Source organism: Salmo salar, chromosome 13 (assembly GCF_965601325.2).
Source record: "Salmo salar chromosome 13, fSalSal1, whole genome shotgun sequence".
NCBI classification, from domain to species: domain Eukaryota; kingdom Metazoa; phylum Chordata; class Actinopteri; order Salmoniformes; family Salmonidae; genus Salmo; species Salmo salar.
The window spans coordinates 85,377,470-85,401,399 of NC_138303.1; the positions used below are offsets into that span (position 1 = coordinate 85,377,470).

Consider the following 23,930-nt stretch of genomic DNA (forward strand, 5'->3'; position numbering starts at 1 on the left):
GGGGTGTCTTGCTAATTGCCTATAATTTTCACCTGTTGTCTATTCCATTTGCACAACAACATGTGAAATTTATTGTCAATCAGTGTTGCTTCCTAAGTGGACAGTTTGATTTCACAGAAGTGTGATTGACTTGGAGTTACATTGTGTTGTTTAAGTGTTCCCTTTATTTTTTTGAGCAGTGTATATATACAGGGACGTTTCTTTTTTTGAAGAGTTGATATATATATATTGCCAGGGAATTGCAATGTCGGTACTGTGAGACGCCTAAGACAGCGCTACAGGGAGACAGGATGGACAGCTGATCGTCCTCGCAGTGGCAGACCACGTGTAACAACACCTGCACAGGGTCAGTACATCCGAACAGTTCATTTGCGGGACAGGATGGCAACAACAACTGCCTGAGTTACACCAGGAACGCACAATCCCTCCATCAGTGCTCAGACTGTCTGCAATAGGCTGAGAGAGGCTGGACTGAGGGCTTGTAGGCCTGTTGCAAGGCAAGTCCTCACCAGACATCACCGGCAACAACGCCGCCTATGGGCACAAACCCACCGTCGCTGGAGCGGGATCGATTTGGAGGTGGAGGGTCCGTCATGGTCTGGGGCAGTGTGTCACAGCATCATTGGACTGAGCTTGTTGTCATTGCAGGCAATCTCAACGCTGTGCGTTACAGGGAAGACATCTTCCTCCCTCATGTGGTACCCTTCCTGCAGGCTCATCCTGACATGACCCTCCAGCATGACAATAAACGCAGTTGACAGTGAGAGGACGTTTCTTTTTTTGCTGAGTTTAGCATATTTTGTCCACACACAAAGTCCTCAAGGAGGTATACTTTATACTTGACACATCTATGTGAGTCCCTACAATAATAATCTATTTATACTTGACACATCTATTTGACTCCCTACAATAATAATCTATTTACTGTGGAGCAGAGTTCATGTTCCAGCACCAGCTTTAATGACCACTGTCATGAATAAGATGTAAATGTGGCAGGATAGGAAAAAGGCTTGGCAGGACAGGAAAAAGGTTTGGCAGGACAGGAAAAAGGTGTGGCTGGGTAGGAAAAAGGTGTGGCAGGACAGGAAAAAGGTTTGGCAGGACAGGAAAAAGGTGTGGCTGGGTAGGAAAAAGGTGTGGCAGGACAGGAAAAAGTTTTGGCAGGGTAGGAAAAAGGTGAGGCAGGGTAGGAAAAAGGTGTGGCAGGACAGGAAAAAGGTTTGGCAGGACAGGAAAAAGGTTTGTCAGGGTAGGAAAAAAATGAAACACCTTGGTAATAGAACACTCAACATGGCACCACATTAACACAGTCCTTGGACTATACCCTGTGAGAGCAGACAGCAACGGTAGGTGGCTCCCTAATATAGTAATACAATGATTTGCTGCTAAAATATTGTTAATGTGCCACTACTGTATATTGGTATTGAACAGTGCCTTTCTTTTTATAAGCAAGACATGCGTAACACAAAAAGACAACTTCAACTTGGTTACATAAGATACTGTTAACATTTAGTCACAAAAACAATGAAAAAATGCAGGCATCATATCTGGTTTTACAGCATTTATTTAGGATCTCCTTAAAAGTTTGAGAGTTTCCTAATAACAGTACTGGAAACATCTCAAATGCCTGAACATCCAGGCTGCAATCATAATAGTTGATGGGGAATAACAGTATCACGCAAGCACTCAACTCAGTGTCTCACAGACACAAGGTTAGGATGAGACCTGGCACTGCTAACAAACAATGGTTAAAGTTGACTATTCAAATATTCAATAATCAAACTTTGCACAACCATGAAATAAAATGCTATTCAAGGTAAATCATTGTAAAAAAAATAATGTGTATATATATATATATATATACACACACACACACGTGTGTTGGTACATTGAAAGAAGCATAACCAGTATAATGTAAACCTGCCATAATAGAAGAGCTCACTTTCAACTGATTGAATATTTTGTACAATATTGATCTCACAGAGAAGTTTAATTGTAGAGACGTTATAGGTGTGTTAATGACTGGGCAGAAAACAAAGTCTAACACTGAGGGATTGACTGACACCAAATAAAGTTATGACAGTACAGGCTGAAGTTCAGCCTGCAACTTCAGGGTGTATTCATTTACTGAGCCTGAGATCATCTATTCCTGTGTATAGGTGTGGCTCTCTCTGTCTGTGTTTATGGTTGTAAGAGCATTTGCATCTCTGTGTGTGTGTGTGTGTATGTATGCAGGAACACTTCTCTAGTTGTCTGAGTCTAAGTCACTTTCTCCCCCGATGGACCTGAACTCTTCGCTGTCCTCCTCATCCTCACTCAGCTGCACCTGGGACAACACACTGGGACCTCTCCTCCGAGCTGCCTCTTCGTCCTCTTCCTCACTTATGCCGTAGCCCTCTCCATTGCCCATGCTGGAAGTCTGGGTGTGGATCTGACCCTCATAACTCCCATAACTATGGGGAAGGGGGGAGAGAAAGGTAAAGTATGGGTTAATAGGGCCCAAGATCCAAACAACGATGCAAATACACCTTGTACTGTATATAATGTGTCGGCCATGGTGTTGTACCTGACATTACTGTCCTCCAGGTGGGTCTCATCCGGCACCTCTTCCCCGTATGACATCATGCTCTCGTCCTGCTCCAGGCCCATGCGGGCCGTCTCATGGTGGGGTCTGGGAGGGGGCGGGGGACGCACCTCCACCTCTCTGTCTGAGTCACTGCCACTCTCTGACAGGTGGATAGCTGGGGCGGGACAGGAGAGGCAACACTGTTAGAACCTCACATTTCAAACACAGTCCCTAGTGTACTCCAGAAATCCTCCAATCATAGGATGAAGATTTTAAAGGGAAAGTTCACCCAAATTACAAAATGACACATTGGTTTCCTTACCCTGTAAGCAGACTATGGACAAGGTATGACAGCAATCCATGCTTTGGTTTAGTTTCCTTGCTACTGTTTCTACATGCTAACATTTTAGCATTTGTAGCACAAATCCCATTCAAGTCATGGGACAGATATTAGCATTTTTCATGCATCATGTCCAAATCGTCCGAAAGTATCTAAAATTGATTGTGAAGCTCAACAGAGTCACAGGTCATTTTATCATGATATCGGTCCCATGACAAATGCTAAAACGTTAGAAATGTGGAAACAGTGCCAGGGAAACTAAACCAAAGCATGGATTGGTGTTATACCTTGTCTATAGACTGCTTACAGGGTAAGGAAACCAATATGTCATTTTGTAATTTGGGTGAATATTTTTTTACCCAAAGCACATCTCTATTCACCATCTTACTCCATCCTATGACAACCTCCACCCTAGTGTGACTCACAGGAGAACGGGTTATCTCCCTCCTCTTCGCTGGCGTCATCCTCTCCGTCTGACATGAGCAGGTCCTGGTACAGCACGCTGGCCTGGGCTGGCCGACTGGAGCCTTCATCCTCGTCATAATCATCATCCTCGTGGCCCTGCAGCCTTCTGCGGGGCGGCAGCAGCAGCATCTCCTCTTCATCTTCCTCATCCTCCAGGTCTCCCTCACCATCCTCTGCCTGGGGAACAGGTCATCATCATCAAAATAACTAATTTGCCTGAACTACAGTCTTCAAATCTGCCATTTCTCTCTTTCAAAAACCATCTCTCAAACCCATATGGTTTCTTCATGATATGAGTCTTACAGGAGCTGGTGTCTTGGGCTTCCCGTCGTCATCCTCCTCCTCGAAGCCCTCGATGTCCACGTCCGACTCCTCCTCTCCTAGCCTTCTATGACGACCCTGGAGACACACGGAGAAGTTAAGCGACACTGAGACAGGAAAAGATACTTCTGGGGAAAGACAGATTGATAACTTGTGAAGCAATGGAGATGCCTGAAAATGTATAATTGGCCAGGCAAACAGAATGCTAGTATGACAGGGAGTCACAATTAGGAGCAAAAGTAACATACAAGCGAAACTGGCAGACAAATGAACCAAATGAGTTATGGGAAGGAACCATCTTTGTCTTAGGAATGAAAAGCACAAAGGGATCTTAGAATGGCTCCTAGTTAGGAGGAGCATGCACCAGTCAGGATCCACACTGGGAATGCAGAGGGAAGAACTGGAAGGGAGGACCAGGTGAATGTGCAAGGAGGAACGGTGGGAATGGGAGGGGAGAGGAGGGTGACCCCTGGATGAGACAGACGCCCGTTGCACTCCTGGGTGATCTCTCTCCGTACCTGCCCTACCCCCCTCTTCTCTGGAACAGCCATTAGAGATGCCTCAACCTCAGAGAAAAGGCTGGTCTCTCTGTGCAGGCTCACAGAGGCACTGCTGTCAAACACATCAGCAGGCTGCCCCCCCCCACCCCACCCCACCCCGACCACACACACACAGAGACAGGAAAGAGGGAGAAGAGATAAACACATGGTAGGAAGGAGAATATACAGTGCCTTACAAAAGTATTCATCCCCCTTGACGTTTTTCCTATTTTATTGCATTACAACCTGTAATTTAAATGGATTTTATTTGGATTTCATGTAATGGACATACACAAAATAGTCCAAATTGGTGAAGTGAAATGGAAAAAATCACTCTGTAAAAAAATTCTAAAAAAGAAAAACGGAAAAGTGGTGCGTGCGTATGTATTCATCCAATTGAGAATCTGTGGTATGACTTAAAGATTGCTGCACACCAGCGGAACCCATCCAACTTGAAGGATCTGGAGCAGTTTTGCCTTGAAGAATGGGCAAAAATCCCAGTGGCTAGATGTGCCAAGCTTATAGAGACATACCCAAAGAGACTTGTCGCTGTAATTCCTGCAAAAGGTGGCTCTACAAAGTATTGACTTTGGGGGGGTGAATAGTTATGCACGTTCTGTTTTTTTGTCTTATTTCTTGTTTGTTTCACAATAAAAAATATTTTGCATCTTCAAAGTGGTAGTCATGTTGTGTAAATCAAATGATTACAACCCCCCCAAAAATCCATTTTAATTCCAGGTTGTAAGGCAACAAAATAGGAAAAATGCCAAGGGGGGTGAATACTTTCACAAGCAACTGTAGAGACTAAGGCATAGATAAACTATAGAAACAGCTACTAAATTGATACATACAAGAGTGCTAAAGAGGAACGACGAGGCAGAGAAAGACTAGAATGTGAAGAGGTATATGTAATATGGAGGGAGAGACTACAGCAGACAGAGGTTAAAAAGTAGGTCTTTGGAGAAGAGTGGCATTCCCCAACTCTGGAGCAGGTGAGGGGCGTGTTGAGGTACTTTATTTGGTGACTCTACGGTCTTATTGTTAGTATCTGGGTTGTTTCCGGGCCATAAATGGGACAGGAACATTGCTACCTGTGGTGTGTAGGTTCCAGGAGTCATGGGGTCCAGGCTATCCAGGTCTGCTGCATCCAGAGCTGCCTCTTTAGCTGTGGAGATGTCCTTCTCCAGCTGGGTCAGGTGCTCATCATACTGGGGAGATATCAAGCAACAGTCAAATTCTCAAACTATCCTTAGCAGAGGCAACATAATGAAGCCATAAATATGATTCATCATCTGACAAGGCATAAAGATGTCAATTAATTATACTGAACAAAAATATAAACAACATGCAACGATTTCAAAGATTTGACTGAGTTACAGTTCATATAAGGAAATCAATCAATTGAAATAAATGTATTAGGACTTAATCTATGGGTTTCACATAACTGGGAATACAGATATGCATCTGTCGGTCACAGATACCTTAAAAAAATATATAATTTAAGTAGGGGCGTGGATCAGAAAAACAGTCAGTATCTGGTGTGACCACCATTCATTTGCCTCATGCAGCATGGCACATCTCCTTCACATAGAGTTGATCAGAATGTTGATTCTAGCCTGTGGAAGGTCCCACTCCTCTTCAATGGCTGTGCAAAGTTGCTGGATATTGGCGGGAACTGGAACACGCTGTCGAACACGTCGATCCTCAGCATCCAAAACATGCTTAATGGGTGACATGTCTGGTGAGTATGCAGGCCATGAAAGAACTGGGACAATTTCAGCTTCCAGGAATTGTGTTCAGATCCTTGCGAAATGGGGCCGTGCATTATCATGCTGAAACACGAGGTGATGGCGGCGGATGAATGGCACGACAATGGTCTTCAGGATCTCGTCACGGTATCTCTGTGTATTCAAATTGACATCGATAAAATGCAGTTGTGTTCGTTGTCTGTATCTTATGCCTGACCATACCATAACCCCACCGCCACTATGGGGCACTCTGTTCACAACGTTGACATCAGCAAACCGCTCACCCACACAACGCCATACACATTGTCTACGGTTGAGGCCGGTTGGACGTACTGCCAAATTCTCTAAAACGACATTGGAGGCGGCTTATTGTAGAGAAATGAAGATTACATTCTCTGGCAACAGCCCTGGTGGACATTCCTGCAGTCAGCATGCCAATTGAACGCTCCCTCAAAACTTGAGACATCTGTGGCATTCTGTTGTGTGACAAAACTGCACATTTTAGACTGGCCTTTTATTGTCCCCAGCACAAGGTAGCCCTGTGCAATGATCATGATGTTTAATCAGCTTCTTGATATGCCACGCCTAAGAAATGTCCACTAACAGAGATGTAACAAATACGTGCACAAAATTGGAGTGAATTAAGCTTTTTGTGTGTATGGAACATTTCTGGGATCTTTTATTTCATCTCATGAAACATGGGACCAACACTTTACATGTTGCATTGACATTTTTTGTTCAGTGTAGTTTCATTATGACCTTCTCTTGCAGTTTCTCTTTCATACACACACCTCTGCCAGGGTCTGCTTGCATACGTTGACTATCTCCAGGGCCGTATTGGTGTAAGGGCTGTCTGGACCGTTGTACTTGACACTGTTGGTGTGGACCAGGCTGACGTCAAACAGGAACACATCCCGGTTCTGGTACTTGTGTTTGGATATGTTCTGTTGGACCACAGCACACAGGGAGACTTTTAAATAACACTAATGGTTATATTATACATATGACCATCTACCTGTATATTACAAATATTACCATCAACTACATATAGGTTTGATCCATCTTGGCATCATAGGGATCCAAAAGGTGTCTTGTTGTGGTTTTCCTCAAGGCTAACACTGAAGTCTCCTTCCCATAACTCACCTTGCGGACATTCTCCAGGTCCATGGGTTGGACTATCACTTTGTAGTAATCTGGAACAAACTTCTTGTTGACTGGATGGTGGAATGGCCAAGACTGAAGAGGAGACAGAGACAGAATAAGGACAGTTATAACACTATCACACTGTGTGCTTGATTGAACTGCTGGCAGAATTGTCAATATGTTTGTACATTTAAGAGCAAAGAAAAAACTGCTCAGTGAAATGACTTAAGTCACAAAGAAAATACAAATAGCAGATAGTCTCAGTAACATCCAAAGCGCCCGAAAGAAAGCAGACACTCACGTCAGGCACGGCCATCATCTTCTGAGTGACGATGTTGTCCAGGATGAAGGAAAAGGCCACCTGGTCATCATCGTCAAGCAGGGGGTTGATGGCTTTCTCCAGTCTCACCAGCCTGTCTTCCTTCTGCACAGGACAAAGGAATGTACCCGTTTAATTATTAACAAGTACTATTGAAGGCCACTTCCATTGTCTTCCAAGAGTTGCTGAACATTTTCCTCCTCCTTCTGCACACAGAGGACCAGAAATTGGGCTGTGTCTAAAATGGCACCCATCCAGGAATCCATCAGCGTGAACATTCACACGTACCTCTTTCAGTTTCTCATCACAAAGGTCCAGCATAGTCTGAGCCACCTGGGTTATTGGATGCTTGGCACCTGAATACACCGCAACAATTACAGTCTCAATAAGTTACAGAACAGTCGGTCACAGTAAAATATTAGTCATTCTCTTAAGGCTTCAAGTGGTTTAGAGTTGTACCGTTGTATGTCGCGCTGTTCTTGACAATGAGCTCCACGTTCTCTCTGAACTCCTCCCGGGAGGGGTACACACGCTTGCGCACATTCTCCCGTAGCGTCTGCAGATCCATGGGACGAGGGATGATCTTATAGTAGTCCTTCACCACCTTGGCATTGACTGGTGTGTGGAAGGGGTACGTCTGTGACAAGAGGTAAAGACAACCCAATTAGAGAGAAAAAAGTGTGTTTGTGAGAGAGAAACCTATATAGTGGTCAGAGCAGTGTAGGCACTGTCTGTCTGTAAGCAGTAGGTTGTGGGTGTGTGTTGGTCTTGCAGTGGGCTGTAGGTGTGTGGGTGTGTGTGTCTTACATTGGGGTGATCCCGCATGTCGTTGATAATACTCTCCAGGACTGAGGACAGGGTGACCATGGGGTCAGTGCGTCTGCGGTGGATGGATTTGTGGGGCCTCTGTGAGAGGATGAAACAAAACAAAAACCACCGAGAGCTAAGCCATAACTATCACAGTGTTAAATATTCTCCAGAGCTCGCTTTAACTGAATAGTCATACGCAACCAATGCAAAATATGGTAACTGGCAACCAGGCTCACATTTAGGTAGTCACAGTGTACGTTGTTCCCAACACGTCTCTTCTTCTTGGGGGGAAGCTGCTGTTTTGGGAACTTCAGCACCAGGGACTTCCTGCGCACCTCATCAGCACTGTGAGAGGAGACAACATGGTCCTTTACACAGCAGCACCAGGTAATATTTCCCTAACATTTAGACAGACGTAGAGAGCATAAGGAACACTATAGGAGCTTTTGGTCCGCAAAGAGAGTGGAAAAGACTACTGATATTCAGTCGTGATTTGGAAAGAAATTAGAACTGTCCCCCTCTCCTGTCAGTGTGTTTTAAAAATATATATTTCACCTTTATTTAACCAGGTAGGCAAGTTGAGAACAAGTTCTCATTTACAATTGCGACCTGGCCAAGATAAAGCATAGCAGTTCGACACATACAACAACACAGAGTTACACATGGAATAAACAAAACATACAGTCAATAATACAGTAGAAAAATAAGTCTATATACAAAGTGAGCAAATGAGGTGAGATAAGGGAGGTAAAGGCAAAAAAAGGCCATGGTGGCAAAGTAAATACAATATAGCAAGTAAAACACTGGAATGGTAGATTTGTAGTGGAAGAAAGTGCAAAGTAGAAATATAAATAATGGGGTGCAAAGGAGCAAAATAAATAAATACAGTAGGGGAAGAGGTAGTTGTTTGGGCTAAATTATAGATGGGCTATGTACAGGTGCAGTGATCTGTGAGCTGCTCTGACAGCTGGTGCTTAAAGCTAGTGAGGGAGATAAGTGTTTCCAGTTTCAGAGGTTTTTGTAGTTCGTTCCAGTCATTGGCAGCAGAGAACTGGAAGGAGAGACGACCAAAGGAAGAATTGGCTTTGTGGGTGACCAGAGAGATATACCTGCTGGAGCGCGTGCTACAGGTGGGTGCTGCTATGGTGACAAGTGAGCGGATAAGGGGGGACTTTACCTAGCAGGGTCTTGTAGATGACCTGGAGCCAGTGGGTTTGGCGACGAGTATGAAGTGAGGGCCAGCCAACGAGAGCGTACAGGTCGCAGTGGTGGGTAGTATATGAAGCTTTGGTGACAAAACGGATGGCACTGTGATAGACTGCATCCAGTTTATTGAGTAGGGTATTGGAGGCTATTTTGTAAATGACATCGCCGAAGTCGAGGATCGGTAGGATGGTCAGTTTTACGAGGGTATGTTTGGCAGCATGAGTGAAGGACGCTTTATTGCGAAATAGGAAGCCAATTCTAGATTTAACTTTGGATTGGAGATGTTTGATGTGAGTCTGGAAGGAGAGTTTACAGTCTAACCAGACACCTAGTTATTTGTAGTCCACATATTCTAAGTCAGAACCGTCCAGAGAAGTGATGCTGGACGGGCGGGCAGGTGCGGGCAGCGATCGGTTGAAGAGCATGCATTCATTCCAGTGTGTGTGGTGTGTACCTCTCGATGAGCTGCTTGCCCAGGACGATCTTGGTTCCCTCCACTTTAATGAGTTCCTCGTTGTCATTGTGGATGACAGTCTTCTCAAGCTCCTCCTCCTGCTCCTCCGTCATGGCAACCGGGTTGGAGGGCGGAGCATTGGTCTGGTAGTATAGTGGGCAGAACTTGTTGGTTCGCATGTGCCCGATGGCACCGCAAGCTCCGCACTTCAGCTAGGGCAGAGGGGGTAAGAAGAGATGTAGTTAACAACCAGACAAACACTGTACATAACAATGTGGACTGCACGTCACTGCATCACATCATGCTACCTTCACTGTAGTACACCAAACACTACGTTATCATGCTTATTATAAGCAATATAATATATTGCTAATAAAGAAAAGTGTGAAAAAAAGTGAGGAAGGTTTATCTTGAACTAAATGATCCTATTTTCGAGACAGCAGGTCAGCAGGAAAACAAACAGTAGGTTATGGAAAAGCAGGTGAGGATAGTCTTGGAGATGAATCATTATGGGCTGGCAAGCTTACTTTTACCTTGAGGTCTGGCCTCTCCTTGATCTTCTTGGCCTTCTTCTCAGGGGGGCTCTTGAACCGGTCCTTCTCCTGGTTCCTCTTCAGCCTCCTCAGCTGCTCCTGGATCCGCCTGCGCTCCTTCCTCATCTCCTCTCTATGTTGCTCATCAAACAGCGCAAACTTCTTTCTACATTGGCAGAAGGCAGACAAAGACTGTGTGAGGTTGGGTACACTACACACAGACCAAACACTCATATTACACAAACACACACACACACGGAGGAACTTACATGAAGTCGTCGTCCTTGGTGGTTCTGATTCTGGTGTAGGCGTCTATGACGGAGGGTTTGCGGACCGTCTCACAGCGGACATACTCCTTGCCGTCCTCGTCTCTGAAGGTGCGGTAGATTTTGAGGCGCCGTCCCGTAGCGGACGAGTTCAGGCTGGTGACCGAGGACGTGTCGTCATCTTTATGGGAGCCCGTGGACAAAGCACTGGCTGCAGGGACACACAGAGAGAGATTCGACTTGCACACACACTCCAGTAAACACGTATGAAAAAAGCCTGAAATGCACATGCATACACACGCCACTTACAGAAGCCCTTGCGTACTTTGCGTCCCTTGTGGTCGCTCTCCTCTCCCATCAGCATCCTCTGCAGCTCCTTCCTCTCCTGCTCCTCCCTCTCCCTGGACAGCTGGGAGCTGGTCTTCTTGTTCTGCAGCATGTTCTCAATGTTCTTCCCCATCTCCTCAAAGTCACTGTCCTCCGCTGAGCTGCTGTCTGTGTCTGTGGACAGGACCTCTGTGGACTCTAATACTCTGGGGAGCAAATAGAGGGTAGAACATCACATCATCTACAGCATCCCTATAGGAAATGAGTGGTGAATTATGGTTATCTGGATAAAGGGGGAATGGAGGATGAGATGGCCTCACTTGTTTTGCAAGTCAAAGATCCTCTGGCACTCCTCCTTGTAGCGCTCCTGGTGTTCGGCTACAGAGAAGCGGGACCCGCGGGCAAATTTGCTCATGGGCCCCTCGCCAGAGCGCGCCTGCTCTGTGGACATGGTCCTCACCACGTCAATCACCTCCCAACGAGACAGCTTCTTTATCTGAAACGCACATATACACACAGGTTTAAGAGATTGATCTGACCTTCATACTTAGGTTGGTGGAAGAAATGAGGGAACTGAAGACATTATTATGTAATAATACCTCCTCCTCTGGAACACCAAACTTGCGCAGCAGCTGCTTGGCGTTTTTTAGTGATAGTCTTCTCAGATCAGCGTCTGTCCCTGTCACGGTCTTCTTAGCGGGTTGTGGCTCCCGGTCATCCTGGGCCTAAACACGACAAATAACCTTTAGCTCAGTAATAAATGATTAAATAATCATCAAAAAACAATTGAATGGTTATAACAGAAAATATTTTTGTCAGAAAGGCTATGAACGCATGACTGGAATTATGGCCCCCTGATCTGAATACAGATCTAGCAGAAGTGTTTCAGTGCACTGGGGTAAAACAAAGAGGAAGTACCTTTTGTTGAGTGGGCTTGTTGGGCACTTTGACGTAAGAGAATCCCTCTCCACAACCTGTAGGGTCGGCCACCCCCATGACCTCCAGCAGACACTTCCCCTTCATGGCAGCGATGAAGGCTCGCGTCGTGTTCCAAGGGGCCGTGCGGACCTAGGGTGGACCACCGAGAACACTGGTGAGATCATGGATCATCCTTTTTTTCAACATCAAAATCATTGTTTTATGAAAAGGAAGCAGGAGTAGCGCTGAACCTCATCATCAATCTTCATCTGGAAGTCTTCCTCGTTCTCTTCCTCTGGAGCAAAGAAGGACTTTTCACCATATCCAGCATCCTGGTGGAGAGAGAGAGAGAGAAAAGTTATGGTATAGTTCACACAGTGCCATACAGAATACCAATATGACAGATAGGCTCTTTGTTTAGGTACTGTCAGTCTTACCTTCAGTCTCTGCTCTGCCACCAGCATGCTGTAGTAGGCACAGCACTGCTCTGGAGACACCATGGCCCTGATCTCCTCCTCAGTAGGCAGCCTGAAGTCAGGCTTCAGCACCCACCAGTTGGAGTCCATCCCTGGGAACAGGGGGAGGGCAAATTCTATTAAATCATATAACAAATATTAACCACGTTCTCTTAACTCCACCCTTATTGCCCAACTTAGAGCTTTGTAAGATTAACCTGTTAGGGCTAGGGGGCCGTATTTACACGGCCGGATAAAAAAACGTACCTGATTTAATCTGGTTATTACTACTGCCCAGAAACTAGAATATGCATATAATTATTGGCTTTGGATAGAAAACACCCTAAAGTTTCTAAAACTGTTTGAATGGTGTCTGTGAGTATAACAGAACTCATATGGCAGGCAAAAACCTGAGAAGATTCCAAACAGGAAGTAACCTCTCTGACCATTCCTTGGGCTTCTTGGCTCTGTTTATTGAACATTTAGGATCTTTGCTGTAACGTGACACTTCCTACGGCTCCCATAGGCTCTCAGAACCCGGGAAAAAGCTGAATGATGTAATTCCAGCCGCTGGCTGAAACACATTAGCGCCTTTGGTAAGTGGCCGATCAGAGGACCATCAGACTGAGGCTCGTGCACGAGGGGATCCCATGTTTTTATTTTCTCTCTCTTTGAACGTAAACATGCTTTCCCGGTCGGAATATTATCGCTTTTTTACGAGAAAAATGGCATAAAAATTGATTTTAAACAGCGGTTGACATGCTTCGAAGTACGGTAATGGAATATTTAGAATTTTTTGTCACGAAATGCGTCGTGCGCGTCACCCTTCTTTACACTTCGGATAGTGTCTTGAACGCACGAACAAAACAGAGGATATTTGAACATAACTATGGATTATTTTGAACCAAACCAACATTTGTTATTGAAGTAGAAGTCCTGGGAGTGCATTCTGACGAAGAACAGTAAAGGTAATAACATTTTTCTTATAGTAAATCTGACTTTGGTCAGGGCTAAACTTGGTGGGTGTCTAAATAGCTAGCCCTGTGATGCCGGGCTATCTACTTAGAATATTGCAAAATGTGCTTTCACCGAAGAGCTATTTTAAAATCGGACATAGCGAGTGCATAGAGGAGTTCTGTATCTATAATTCTTAAAATAATTGTTATGTTTTTTGTGAACGTTTATCGTGAGTAATTTAGTAAATTCACCGGAAGTTTGCGGGGGGTATGCTAGTTCTGAACGTCACATGCTAATGTAAAAAGCTGGTTTTTGATATAAATATGAACTTGATTGAACAAAACATGCATGTATTGTATAACATAATGTCCTAGGTGTGTCATCTGATGAAGATCATCAAAGGTTAGTGCTGCATTTAGCTGTGGTTTGGGTTTATGTGACATTATATGCTAGCTTGAAAAATGGGTGTCTGATTATTTCTGGCTGGGTACTCTGCTGACATAATCTAATGTTTTGCTTTAGTTGTAAAGCTTTTTTGAAATCGGACAGTGTGGTTAGATTAACGAGAGTCTTGTCTTTAACATGGTGTAAAATAGTCATATGTTTGAGAAATTGAAGTAATAGCATTTCTAAGGTATTTGAATAACGCGCCACAGGATTCCACTGGCTGTTACGTAGGTGGGACGAAATCGTCCCACTGGCCCTAGAGAAGTTAATGGACGCATGTCGCATGAGAATTCCCCAAAGATCTTATACCCTTTGGATATTTGTTTTATTTCATCAACTGAAGCGTCTTGTAGGCTTAAAGCGGAGGTGTTGCAGGAGCAGAACAGCAGATATTAACGAAGGACCATGAAAACCTCTGGTACCTTACTGATGCTTTCCTCAGACCACACCTTACCTCCACAGTAAACTCCACATCCAGAATATTCTGACATCCCTCTTTCCTGACGCATGTCAGTCAAAGGCACACGATCTTTGACCTCACACAGCTAAGCATCAGAGTCACCTCTCTTTCTTACACCTCAACACTTCTCTGAGATCACACAGGAGTAGAAACGTCAAAGGGATACTGCGAGATTGAGATTTAGGTTGTTTCTCTACTTACCCAGAGTCAGACGAACTCATGGATACTATTTCTATGTCTCTGCGTGCAGTTTGGGGAAAGTTTAAATCAGTATATCGCAATTGAAGTCTTAAAAGCAGAGAAATTGACCTAACTACTCCAAATCTGGGTGGTTGATCATTTATAGTCTTAGAAAGCTATACCTAGTAATCAATATTGTGTTAATTAAGAAACAAGATTCTATCCACTTCCTCATTCTGTCCCGTTGGGCAGTGCCAAAGAGACAGAAACAATATTGCGATCTCTATACATCTCTATGCGACAATGGGACAGAGAATGAGGATCTCGTTTATGATTATCAGTAACATTTTGAGAGGAGCTGGCTGGAGACTTCCAGCAATTGCGCAAAGCTAACAATATGATAACTTCAATAATATCCAAACTGTACGCAGAGTAGTGCTGAGCGATTAGTGTTTTTTGAGGTCTGTTCGGCTTCGGTTCGATTATTAAAAAATAATCCCGGTTTTCTATTTCATTTTTTTTTTTTTACTATGCATGTGGGTTGAATGCTGTAACAGAATAAAACAATTAATAAAAGTCCAATGAAGGTAGTGACTACCCATTACTGCTTATTACTTATTAACCATCATTTATTCACATTACTTTAATAAAATATTTGCTTTATTTCATTACTGTATTATTTCATGTCATCATCTCATTTCTTTAGAGCTGCTGCCTACGCTGTCTGACAAAATCACTATAATTAGTAGTTCTTCAAAGTAAATAAGGACTACTTTTATGACTGCTGAATACCAACTATCAATCACTTAGACCATGTATTTTCAGATAGCGTGGTTAGAGCGTTGCTCCTGAGAAGGATAGTCATGCTGACACTAGTGCTGTTCTAGCATTCTAGAACAGCCCGGGGTGGCAGGTAGCCTAGTGGTTAGAGTGTTGGGCCAGTATCCGAAAGGTTGCTAGGTCAAATCCCCGAGCTGACAGGGTATAAATCTGTCGTTCTGCCCCTAAACAAGACAGTTAACCAACTGTTCCTAGGCCGTCATTGTAAAAAAATAATTTGTTCTTAACGGACTTGCTTAGTTAAATAAAAAATGAATAAATAAATAGCAAAGCAACTGCTTTCTATCCCTGATGATCGCGCGTTCTCTCTGTCTCCCTGTCTGCTCCACACAGACCAGACAAATAGATGGACGCGCAATGGATTATGGTCATTGTAGTTAATTACCCCGTTTTCTGCACTAAACTATGCAGAATATTGGCCTGTTGGAAACTACAACTCCTTACTACACTACATAGTTTGGGCTTGGTCTGATTTCTCTCTTCAGAAACTGCATATCCAGCTCACATAAAAAACAGAACGAAATGGAATTCAAATAATTGAACCGACGTCAGTCAGTTGTTTAAAAACAGAAAAATAGCAGATATTTTGGGTAACCACTCAGCACAGAGATACAAAAATGGTATCCATCAGTTTGTCTGACTCTGGGTACATAGAAAAATTACCTAAACATTTCGCAGTATCCCTTTAAGAGGAAATCAGGATTTTTTGTCCTTCAAACAATCCTCAATAAACTGGATGCAGTCTATCACAGTGCCATCTGTTTTGTCACCAAAGCCCCATACACTACCCACCACTGCGACCTGTACGCTCTCGTTGGTTGGCCCTCGCTTCATACTCGTCACCAAACCCACTGGCTACAGGTTATCTACAAGTCTCTGCTAGGTAAAGCCCCGTCTTATCTCAGCTCACTGGTCACCATAGCAGCACCCACTCGTAGCACGCGCTCCAGCAGGTATATCTCATTGGTCACCCCCAAAGCCAATTCCTCCTTTGTTCGTCTTTCCTTCCAGTTCTCTGTTGCCAATGACTGGAACGAACTGAAAAAAATCACTGAAGCTGGAGACTCATATCTCCCTCACTTACTTTAAGCACCAGCTGTCAGAGCAGCTCACAGATCACTGCACCTGTACATAGCCCATCTGTATACAGCCCATCTATCTATCTACCTCATCCCCATACTGTATTTATTGATTTATTTTGCTCCTTTGCACTCCAGTATCTCTACTTGCACATTCATCTTCTGCACATCTACCATTCCAGTGTTTAATTGCTATATTGTAATTACTTTGCCACCATGGCCTATTTATTGCCTTAACTTACCTCATTTGCACTCACTGTATATAGACTTTTTGTTTACTTTTGTTGTACTGTATTTTTGACTGTATGTTTTGTTTATTCCATGTGTAACTCTGTTGTTGTATGTGTTGAATTGCTATGCTTTATCTTGGCCAGGTCGCAGTTGCAAATTAGAACTTGTTCAACTAGTTTACCTGGTTAAATAAAGGTGAAAAAAAAAATATTATAATAATAAATAAAAAAAGAAGGACAGTGCGTCATACTGTACTACTGACAAACATGAGGCTATACGGTATTATTGGGTAAGCATAGTCTTACGTTTCCATTCGTCCAAAATCACATCGCTTTCACGCCTCCCTTGGAGGTCTGAAGACTTTTTTATTGCGAAAGCAGTTTGATTGGTCCGCTGGCTCCCAGTAGCAAGACTTTGATTGGATGTTACATTTCATGAACCCTTGCCCCACATGCCCGTTGGTGGTACGTGTTAAGTTCGTCTGTTTTGCCAGAAGTGTGCTCTATACACAAAATCAACATACATCAACATATTTTGATGGGTTTTAATCTGCAATTTCCCAGCCATCCTCACGCACTGTTGCACCTACAACACTAGGCATTTGATTTGTTTGACGTGTTGCGTAGCGTCACTGATTGCAAGTCTCCACCCATATTTAGCCATTTTTCTGCCATTAAAACTTCCCCAGGCTTCCCGTTTTAGGGAAGCCTGATTCTCGATGAGGCTAGGGTAAGTAAGGTTAGCTGTTTCTACCTGTACGCTTGAAGTCAGCACAGAGTTTTAGGCGTTTGCGGATGCTGCTTTCTGAATGTGAGGGGAAGGCTTTCTTTATGTCCTCCATGCGGATTCTCCTAGGGCGATCTTTACTCTTCCAGAACAACCGATAGATAAACACCTGCACAGAAGAGGAGACATGAGTGTCGGCAAGAATGCATTCTTATAGTGTGCTTTCTCTTGTGTGTGACAATGTGTGTGTGTGTGTGTGTGTGTGAGAGAGAGAGAGTGTGTGGATTTGCAGATGCTGTAATGCGCGCGTGTGCATCGCAAGGTATACCTGCAGGAAGTCTCTGATATGAGTGTTGGCTCGTTTGGAGTTGGGTCCAGGGACCTCATAGAGCGGACACTGCTGTCCAACCACAAAGATGTCCACCAGCTCTCTGATGAAGTAGCCCTGCCGTGTACGCAGCACCAGGAAATCTGTCTCTGGCATCTTGTGGAGGTAGATGGGGGCGCGGAAAAGGTTGTTCTCAAAAGCCTAAAATAAAGAAAGACATGACAGAGCTCTACATTCTCTCTTTCTGGGTATCAGGCTCATTCAGAGCAAATTATTTTTCAAACATCAATAATTTGTCATGTAAATGACTGTAATGAACGTGGTACTGACCGGGAGCAGCTGTCCGGGGTGCAGGGAGCCCAGGAAGGGAGAGGTGTGGCAGTACACCGTCTCGCCGTACTTACAGTCTGGAGCTCCAGGGTCCTTGCCTGGTTTCTGAGGGGAAACAGCCATGTTTCACATTTATTCGATTTTAAAGTGTATTCACACATATGTTAACAAAACAAAACACAATTCATAGACAATAGAGGAAGGAAAATAACCACTGAGGTGGTTCTGTTTTGAGTAAATGCTAATCAATGTTGATACAAGGGAAATGGTAGTTGAAAGACTAGTGCAGTGACTCACTCTCTTGTAGTAGTTCTTGATCTTGGTTGCCATGCCGACTTGCATGATGAGCGGAGGGTATTCCTCGCTGTACTCTGCCAGAATCAGGTCTCCGTCTTTCCCTGTCAGATCCTGAGCTGTCCGCATGAAGAACATGTCACCGCCACCGGAAGCCTGGCGTTCCTGCTCTCGCATCTATGGGCACAGAAAAATACATTTAACACAAATCACACACAAACAGGGTTATCAACACACACAGACAGACAGACGCATTCCTGATGACCTGTGATAAGACAGAGAGAAGGATGGAGGTGGATGAGGTACGTTCTGGGGCCTCACCTTGGCCTTCTTCTTGATCTGTTTGAGTAGGGGCTGTGCTGCGTGGGGACCTGGCTGGGACAACGTCCCGAACGAGTACTTCTTCAGAGAGGGCCGGTGGAACCCGCGCAGCTTCATGGGTCCCATGTGAGTAGGGAAGAACGGCTGCCTCAGCTCCACTGCAGAGATGGAGTGCTGGAGGGAAAGATAGACAGAGAAGGTTACATACAACTACTGTGAACATTCAGTACATAGCTAAGTTTATCCTGCGCTATAGTTAAGATTATCCTCTTTAACTGCTGATCACAGGAGAGAATCTAGTGCCCACCTGAATGATGTTGCCACCGAAGGTGCCCCTCAGGCCCTGCTGCTTGGGGTAATAGAACTCATCGTTGGACAGGTTCCATGGGTCCTTCACCTCAGGCTGGGACATGTTCTGTAGGCAGCAGACCAAACAGAAAAGGAGTTAACAGGCTAGTTCAGGGACTGCAGAATGGCATTTAAGATGCAGATCTACGTTATGTTCTCTGTTTCAGTCCTGTAGTACCTGTTGAGGCTCCTCCTTTATGACCCCAGTCTTCCCCAGCAGGATGCGACTCTTCTTCAGTGCCGACTCCTTCTTGTTCTCCTTGGACGGGGAGTGGGACGTACGCTCAGACTCCTTCTCATCTGGGATTTCTGCAAGAGGCCAAGTTCAGAGATTTGTGGATAGATCAAAGCATTCAAAAGGTTACAGACCATCAAGATATTTCATAATATGTTGAAACTGACTGAAAAATGGTGTACACACAGTTCACTAAGAAAGGGGCAGTACCTAAAATGATGTTCTCATCGTTGGGGTCCAGGGTGAGGACAGGGGGTGAGAGCATGCGGTCCATGGCCTGGTCGTCCCAGATGATGTTGTCTTCCCAGCGCCCGTACACCAGCTCCTCATTGTCAATGGGGAAGATGGAGAACCAGGGGGCGTCGTCTTCATGAGAGGCTGTGGCGAGATCAATAGGGAATCAGTAGTGATAGATTTACTCTTTAGTGGTGCGTTCACCGTGTCAACTAACAGAGATAAGTAGGAATATGTTGTAATATCACGTTGTTCATCATTATAACAGTCAATTACACTCGACAACAGATACCAGGTAAACTAGCCTCCTCGTACCATAATGGTCATGGTGGTGTTTGTCTCTCTTGGAGCCAGAGCCGATGGAGGGGGCTTTGGGCATGGGTGGAGGAGTGGGGGGCACCAGCTGAGAGTTACTCCTACACAGACCTGTAGTGTAGATAGACATCATGAATACCTAGATAACCCAAAGCAGACAAATACACAACAATTATATCAGTTTATATTTGCCACTGTAGTCCTAAAACCCCTGCACGGATGGGGTTTACGCTTTGGTGATGGGATTTCAATGAGGTAGGAATCTCCAGTACGCAGGTCAGTCTGTGTTCATTGGTACTGGAGTGGAGTGGGTGAGTCTCTCACCCTGCTGTGCGTTGTAGGCATTGGCATTACGCGTCATGCTGGAAGGCAGCCACCCTGCCAGACTGGCTCGCTGGGTCTTAGTGCCTTTGTGTTTCACGTCCTCTCCGTTCCAGATGATGTCGTCCTCCCACTGAAGCTGGGTGACCATCAGAAAGAGCTCGTTCTCCAGGGCCTGTTCATCCTTTTCGTCACCACTGCCCTCCTAGACAGAAAAAAACACAAAGAACATGGTAAGTCTTAAATGTAATGTAAAATGTAAGTCTTTATAGAATGTTGTCTGTTCTCTTCTAACTAAGAGTTGGAAGAAGGTGTAGCTAGAAATGGAAGATTGAGAATCAAAAAGGAGCTGAACTCAAAAACCAACTTCTCTGGTTGAAAACGGCCTATGTGGCAACGATATTGTTCTTAAACAATTGTACTAGTTGCAACATTTACTAAAAAGTGTAAGAACTATGGTCATAATTTGCAAGATTTAAGGAATCTAGGGTACGTCACAGTTTTCCTTGGGTTGGGTTTAGATTTAAATCCTGCCCACATGTCCACGGCTGGCAGCACCCAAATAATCATTGATTTGGAGCACAGCTGCGACATAACATCAGGCAACGAATGAGACGAATATCGCCGGCAATGTTATTTTGAAAGAATGAGACTTGTTTGTTATACACGGCTTGGTTTTTTCCCCAACTCAAACATCCTCACATTCGTGTGCTAACTTTAGCATCACAAACACAACTTTCATTAAAGATTCTGATACGCTAGAAAGCAGGAAATGCTCTGAGCTTGGGATTCTTGACCAATCACGTTCACGTTGTCATGCTGCGCCGCACGGTTGCTAAGCCATTCATCACACGTACGGTGGCTGTTTGGGATATTTCAAGTAAAGAGGAACACACAACGGTATCGAACATAACACACCCACTTAAAACTCATTGCTTCTAGCATTTCTTAATGAGGATGTAGAAAAGCGAGGCAAAATGAGTGAGTTCAGCCCTAATCCTAAAGCATCAGTGAAGTGTATGGGTTGCCAACCTCTTTGGGAGGTTGTGAAAATGGTGGTGGTGGTTCTGGCCTCTCCTGCTTCTCCTGCTCATCTTCCTCCTCCTCCTTCAGTTTGAAGCCATAGTGGAAACCACTGCCATCCTCAGGGACCCCCATCATGTCATACCAGAGCTGGGCCGGACCATAGCGCCACTCTGCCACCTTGGGCCTGGACTCTGTCACCTTGTCCCCGTCTCCAGAGGCCTGGGAGAACTTGGACTCTACTGGGGCCATCATGGTGATCTGGGGGAAGGAGAGAGGGACAAGGAATTAATTATTGAAGATGATCTTTTTGAGTAATCTCTTTTGTCCACTTCATTTTCTAAGGAGAGAAAACCCATACAGAATTATACTGCGACTGAATCACATTACTAAACCTTGTAAGCTCTCATAAACAAGCTGTGAAAATTATACAGGTAAATAACCAAACAGTTTCACAGGGATTTCAAACAAGTTTTCACAGTTCTACATATCTCTGACTAAGAGATTGTTGCACACTGACCTCGTCATCAGACAGGCATTGTTCTGGGGGTGGAGGTGGGGCGTATTCATAGTCCCAGCCAGACTTCTTCTCTGGTCCCTGCTGCTCCATGGGCTCAGCGCCCTCTGGTGGGGGTGTCTCTGGCTGGGGGTCGCGGTGCTTCCTCTTCCTCTTTCTTCGTGCACTCCGCCACACCGACGGCATGTTCTTCCCAGGGCCAAACAGTCGAAGGAACCGCAGCACCTGGATGGGTTCAGAGGAGTGGATGGATAGACGTTAATTTATGCTCTGTGATATTTGGTGACCTATACAGTGTGTCCAAGGAGGACAGCTCACCCTTCCAGGCCTGAACTCTGGGAAGAGCTGTGTGACGCCAGGCAGGGCTTTGGCAGCATCCTTCTGCATGATGCCAGCCAGGGGCAGGCTGAGGGAGGTTGGAGGACCCCCAGACCCAGAGCCTGTGGAGGGGCGGTCTGTCTCTGACTCAGAATCTGAGGAGCTGCTGAAGTCCACTTTGTCTACTAGAGAGGAGGGAGCGATGATGGAGGGCAGGATGATCCCGTCTCCTTCATCCCCAACTGTGGAGAAAGCAACAATAGCAGACACTGGGGTTAGAGCCCTTCTGACTCTATGAGTGCTAATTACTAGCATGTATTCTTGACATTAAATACATCAATATCCCTGTATTTCTTTTCAGATTGTGAAGAATCATGCTTGTTCAATATAAGTACAAAGTATCTTTTCACTGGCACTTTTGGCCCTTCCTCATCCAATCCTTACCACTTGCAGCCGTAGGAGAGGAATCCTCTTTCTTGCCACCAGGAGTGGGGAGACTTGGAGGAGGTGGAGGGGGCATAAGCTTGGCATCAATATCCTCACAATCCGCATCATAGTCATCCTCATCATCTGAGACAGAGAGAAAAGGTGTCCAGTTATCGGCCATGCAAAGTCTCTGATAAAGAGGGTGGAAATTAAATACCATTCATTTATCTGTTCTGGTAAACTAGGGTACATGCACTCCTAGATGGCTGTGTACAGTATATACATGTACATATGTGGGGTTGCATGGGTATTACTGCACCTGTTCTCCTGGTAGGCTGCAGGCTGCCCATGGCCTGACGATACTTCTTAGTCTCATCTTCAGCCACCTCGTTGATGTCAGAATAATCAACTGCATCGGCATCGTTCTTCACCCATCCTGCATAAGAAAAAGGACATGAAACCGTCACTCATTTATCACAGTATTTACACACACACACAACTTACAAACACAACTAAGGAGCATATTGACTGTCATGTTGAGCCAGTTAAAAAACAGTTCCCAGCCATGGTACTACCCCACCCACAGCCTTACTTCATGCCCTTCCTCTTACCCTCTGCATTTGTGCCACCTGTGTCTCCATCCTCGTCAGGATCGTCCTCCTCACTGGCTGTGATCTCTGTGATGAGGTTGCCCAGGCCCAGAGAGCCCAGGCCAGCCAGGTGCTTCTTGGACTCCTGGGGTGTGGAAGGAAATAGCATTGTCAAACAAGCATCGCATTTGATATGCCAAAGTGTATTGGAATATACCAGGTGTGAAAATGTCTGTTGTCTTTATAAGTAACATTGCACCAAAGACATAGTGGACAAGTGATCAACATAATAACACAAAACCCATATTCAGCAAATGTACATCTCAGTCCTGCAGAATGCTTTATTCTTTTAACAAAATATAGTCACTCACAGTGTCCAGCACACTGTCTCCCTCCAGCTGACCATCTTCATTGATGTTCCCGAAGAGAAAGCCAGTGAGAGAGAAGGGGCGGTCTTGGTCTTCATCACTGTCTGAGTCCGACATCCTGAGAGAGCAATGAATGTCAATGTGTGATTCATCTATTCTCTCTTGTTTATATAGTCCTCACAGTAGATGAAATGCAGTTAACTGAACAAAAGTGAAACTAGACATTTTGGTTTTGTGACAAAGGAGGTGGCAAACCCACCCATGATAATCAAAACAAACGGGATGGAATGACAGACAGCAAAACATACAAACTAAATGAATAGGTATGTTGAAGGTTTGATCTTATTAACTTGCGTTACTTTTACACAGTTAGGAAGGCCAGTTGTCCTCGGATTAAGGCCAGCTTGATAATATCCTCGGACTCAACTTGCCGCTAACTTGGCAAATTAACGTTAGTATCCTATGCGACCTCCGTTCACTACGCCAGTATCCACACGCGGTAAAAGGGTGGGTATCTCACCGACCCGTTATTTCGAAAGAAAATATATGGGTTTCATTGTTTTCAAATGTAGTCGATGAAGACAACACCAACCAACATTGAGCTATGCGCGTGCGCATAGTTCATTTCCGCT

The 23,930-nt window shown here is 44.8% G+C and overlaps 1 protein-coding gene across 4 annotated transcripts; it reads right to left on the bottom strand.

Moving 5' to 3' along the window:
• Positions 1-1,546: 1,546 nt before the first annotated feature.
• Positions 1,547-23,930, bottom strand: LOC106567856 (transcription initiation factor TFIID subunit 1). Of its 4 annotated transcripts, none has more exons than XM_014137679.3 (39): positions 23,658-23,930; positions 23,302-23,416; positions 22,952-23,075; positions 22,660-22,776; positions 22,359-22,484; positions 21,915-22,156; positions 21,600-21,821; positions 21,089-21,340; positions 20,060-20,261; positions 19,736-19,846; positions 19,397-19,564; positions 19,130-19,260; positions 18,911-19,018; positions 18,604-18,777; positions 18,286-18,459; positions 17,989-18,093; positions 17,659-17,859; positions 17,358-17,499; positions 12,393-12,523; positions 12,207-12,287; positions 11,956-12,105; positions 11,637-11,762; positions 11,358-11,533; positions 11,020-11,243; positions 10,714-10,921; positions 10,439-10,610; positions 9,912-10,123; positions 8,488-8,596; positions 8,249-8,347; positions 7,901-8,078; positions 7,730-7,797; positions 7,424-7,546; positions 7,123-7,215; positions 6,771-6,923; positions 5,323-5,439; positions 3,675-3,770; positions 3,332-3,548; positions 2,567-2,741; positions 1,547-2,453 (listed from the first exon to the last, which is right to left on the bottom strand). In XM_014137679.3, the coding sequence occupies exons 2-39, from the start codon at positions 23,413-23,415 to the stop codon at positions 2,246-2,248; spliced, it is 5,829 nt and encodes a 1,942-aa protein (XP_013993154.1). In that variant the 5' UTR covers position 23,416; positions 23,658-23,930; the 3' UTR covers positions 1,547-2,245. The 4 variants fall into 4 exon arrangements, with proteins under 4 accessions (XP_013993154.1, XP_013993155.1, XP_013993153.1 ...); XM_014137680.3 differs by having other exon boundaries at positions 23,664-23,926; XM_014137678.3 differs by having other exon boundaries at positions 10,445-10,610; positions 23,558-23,926.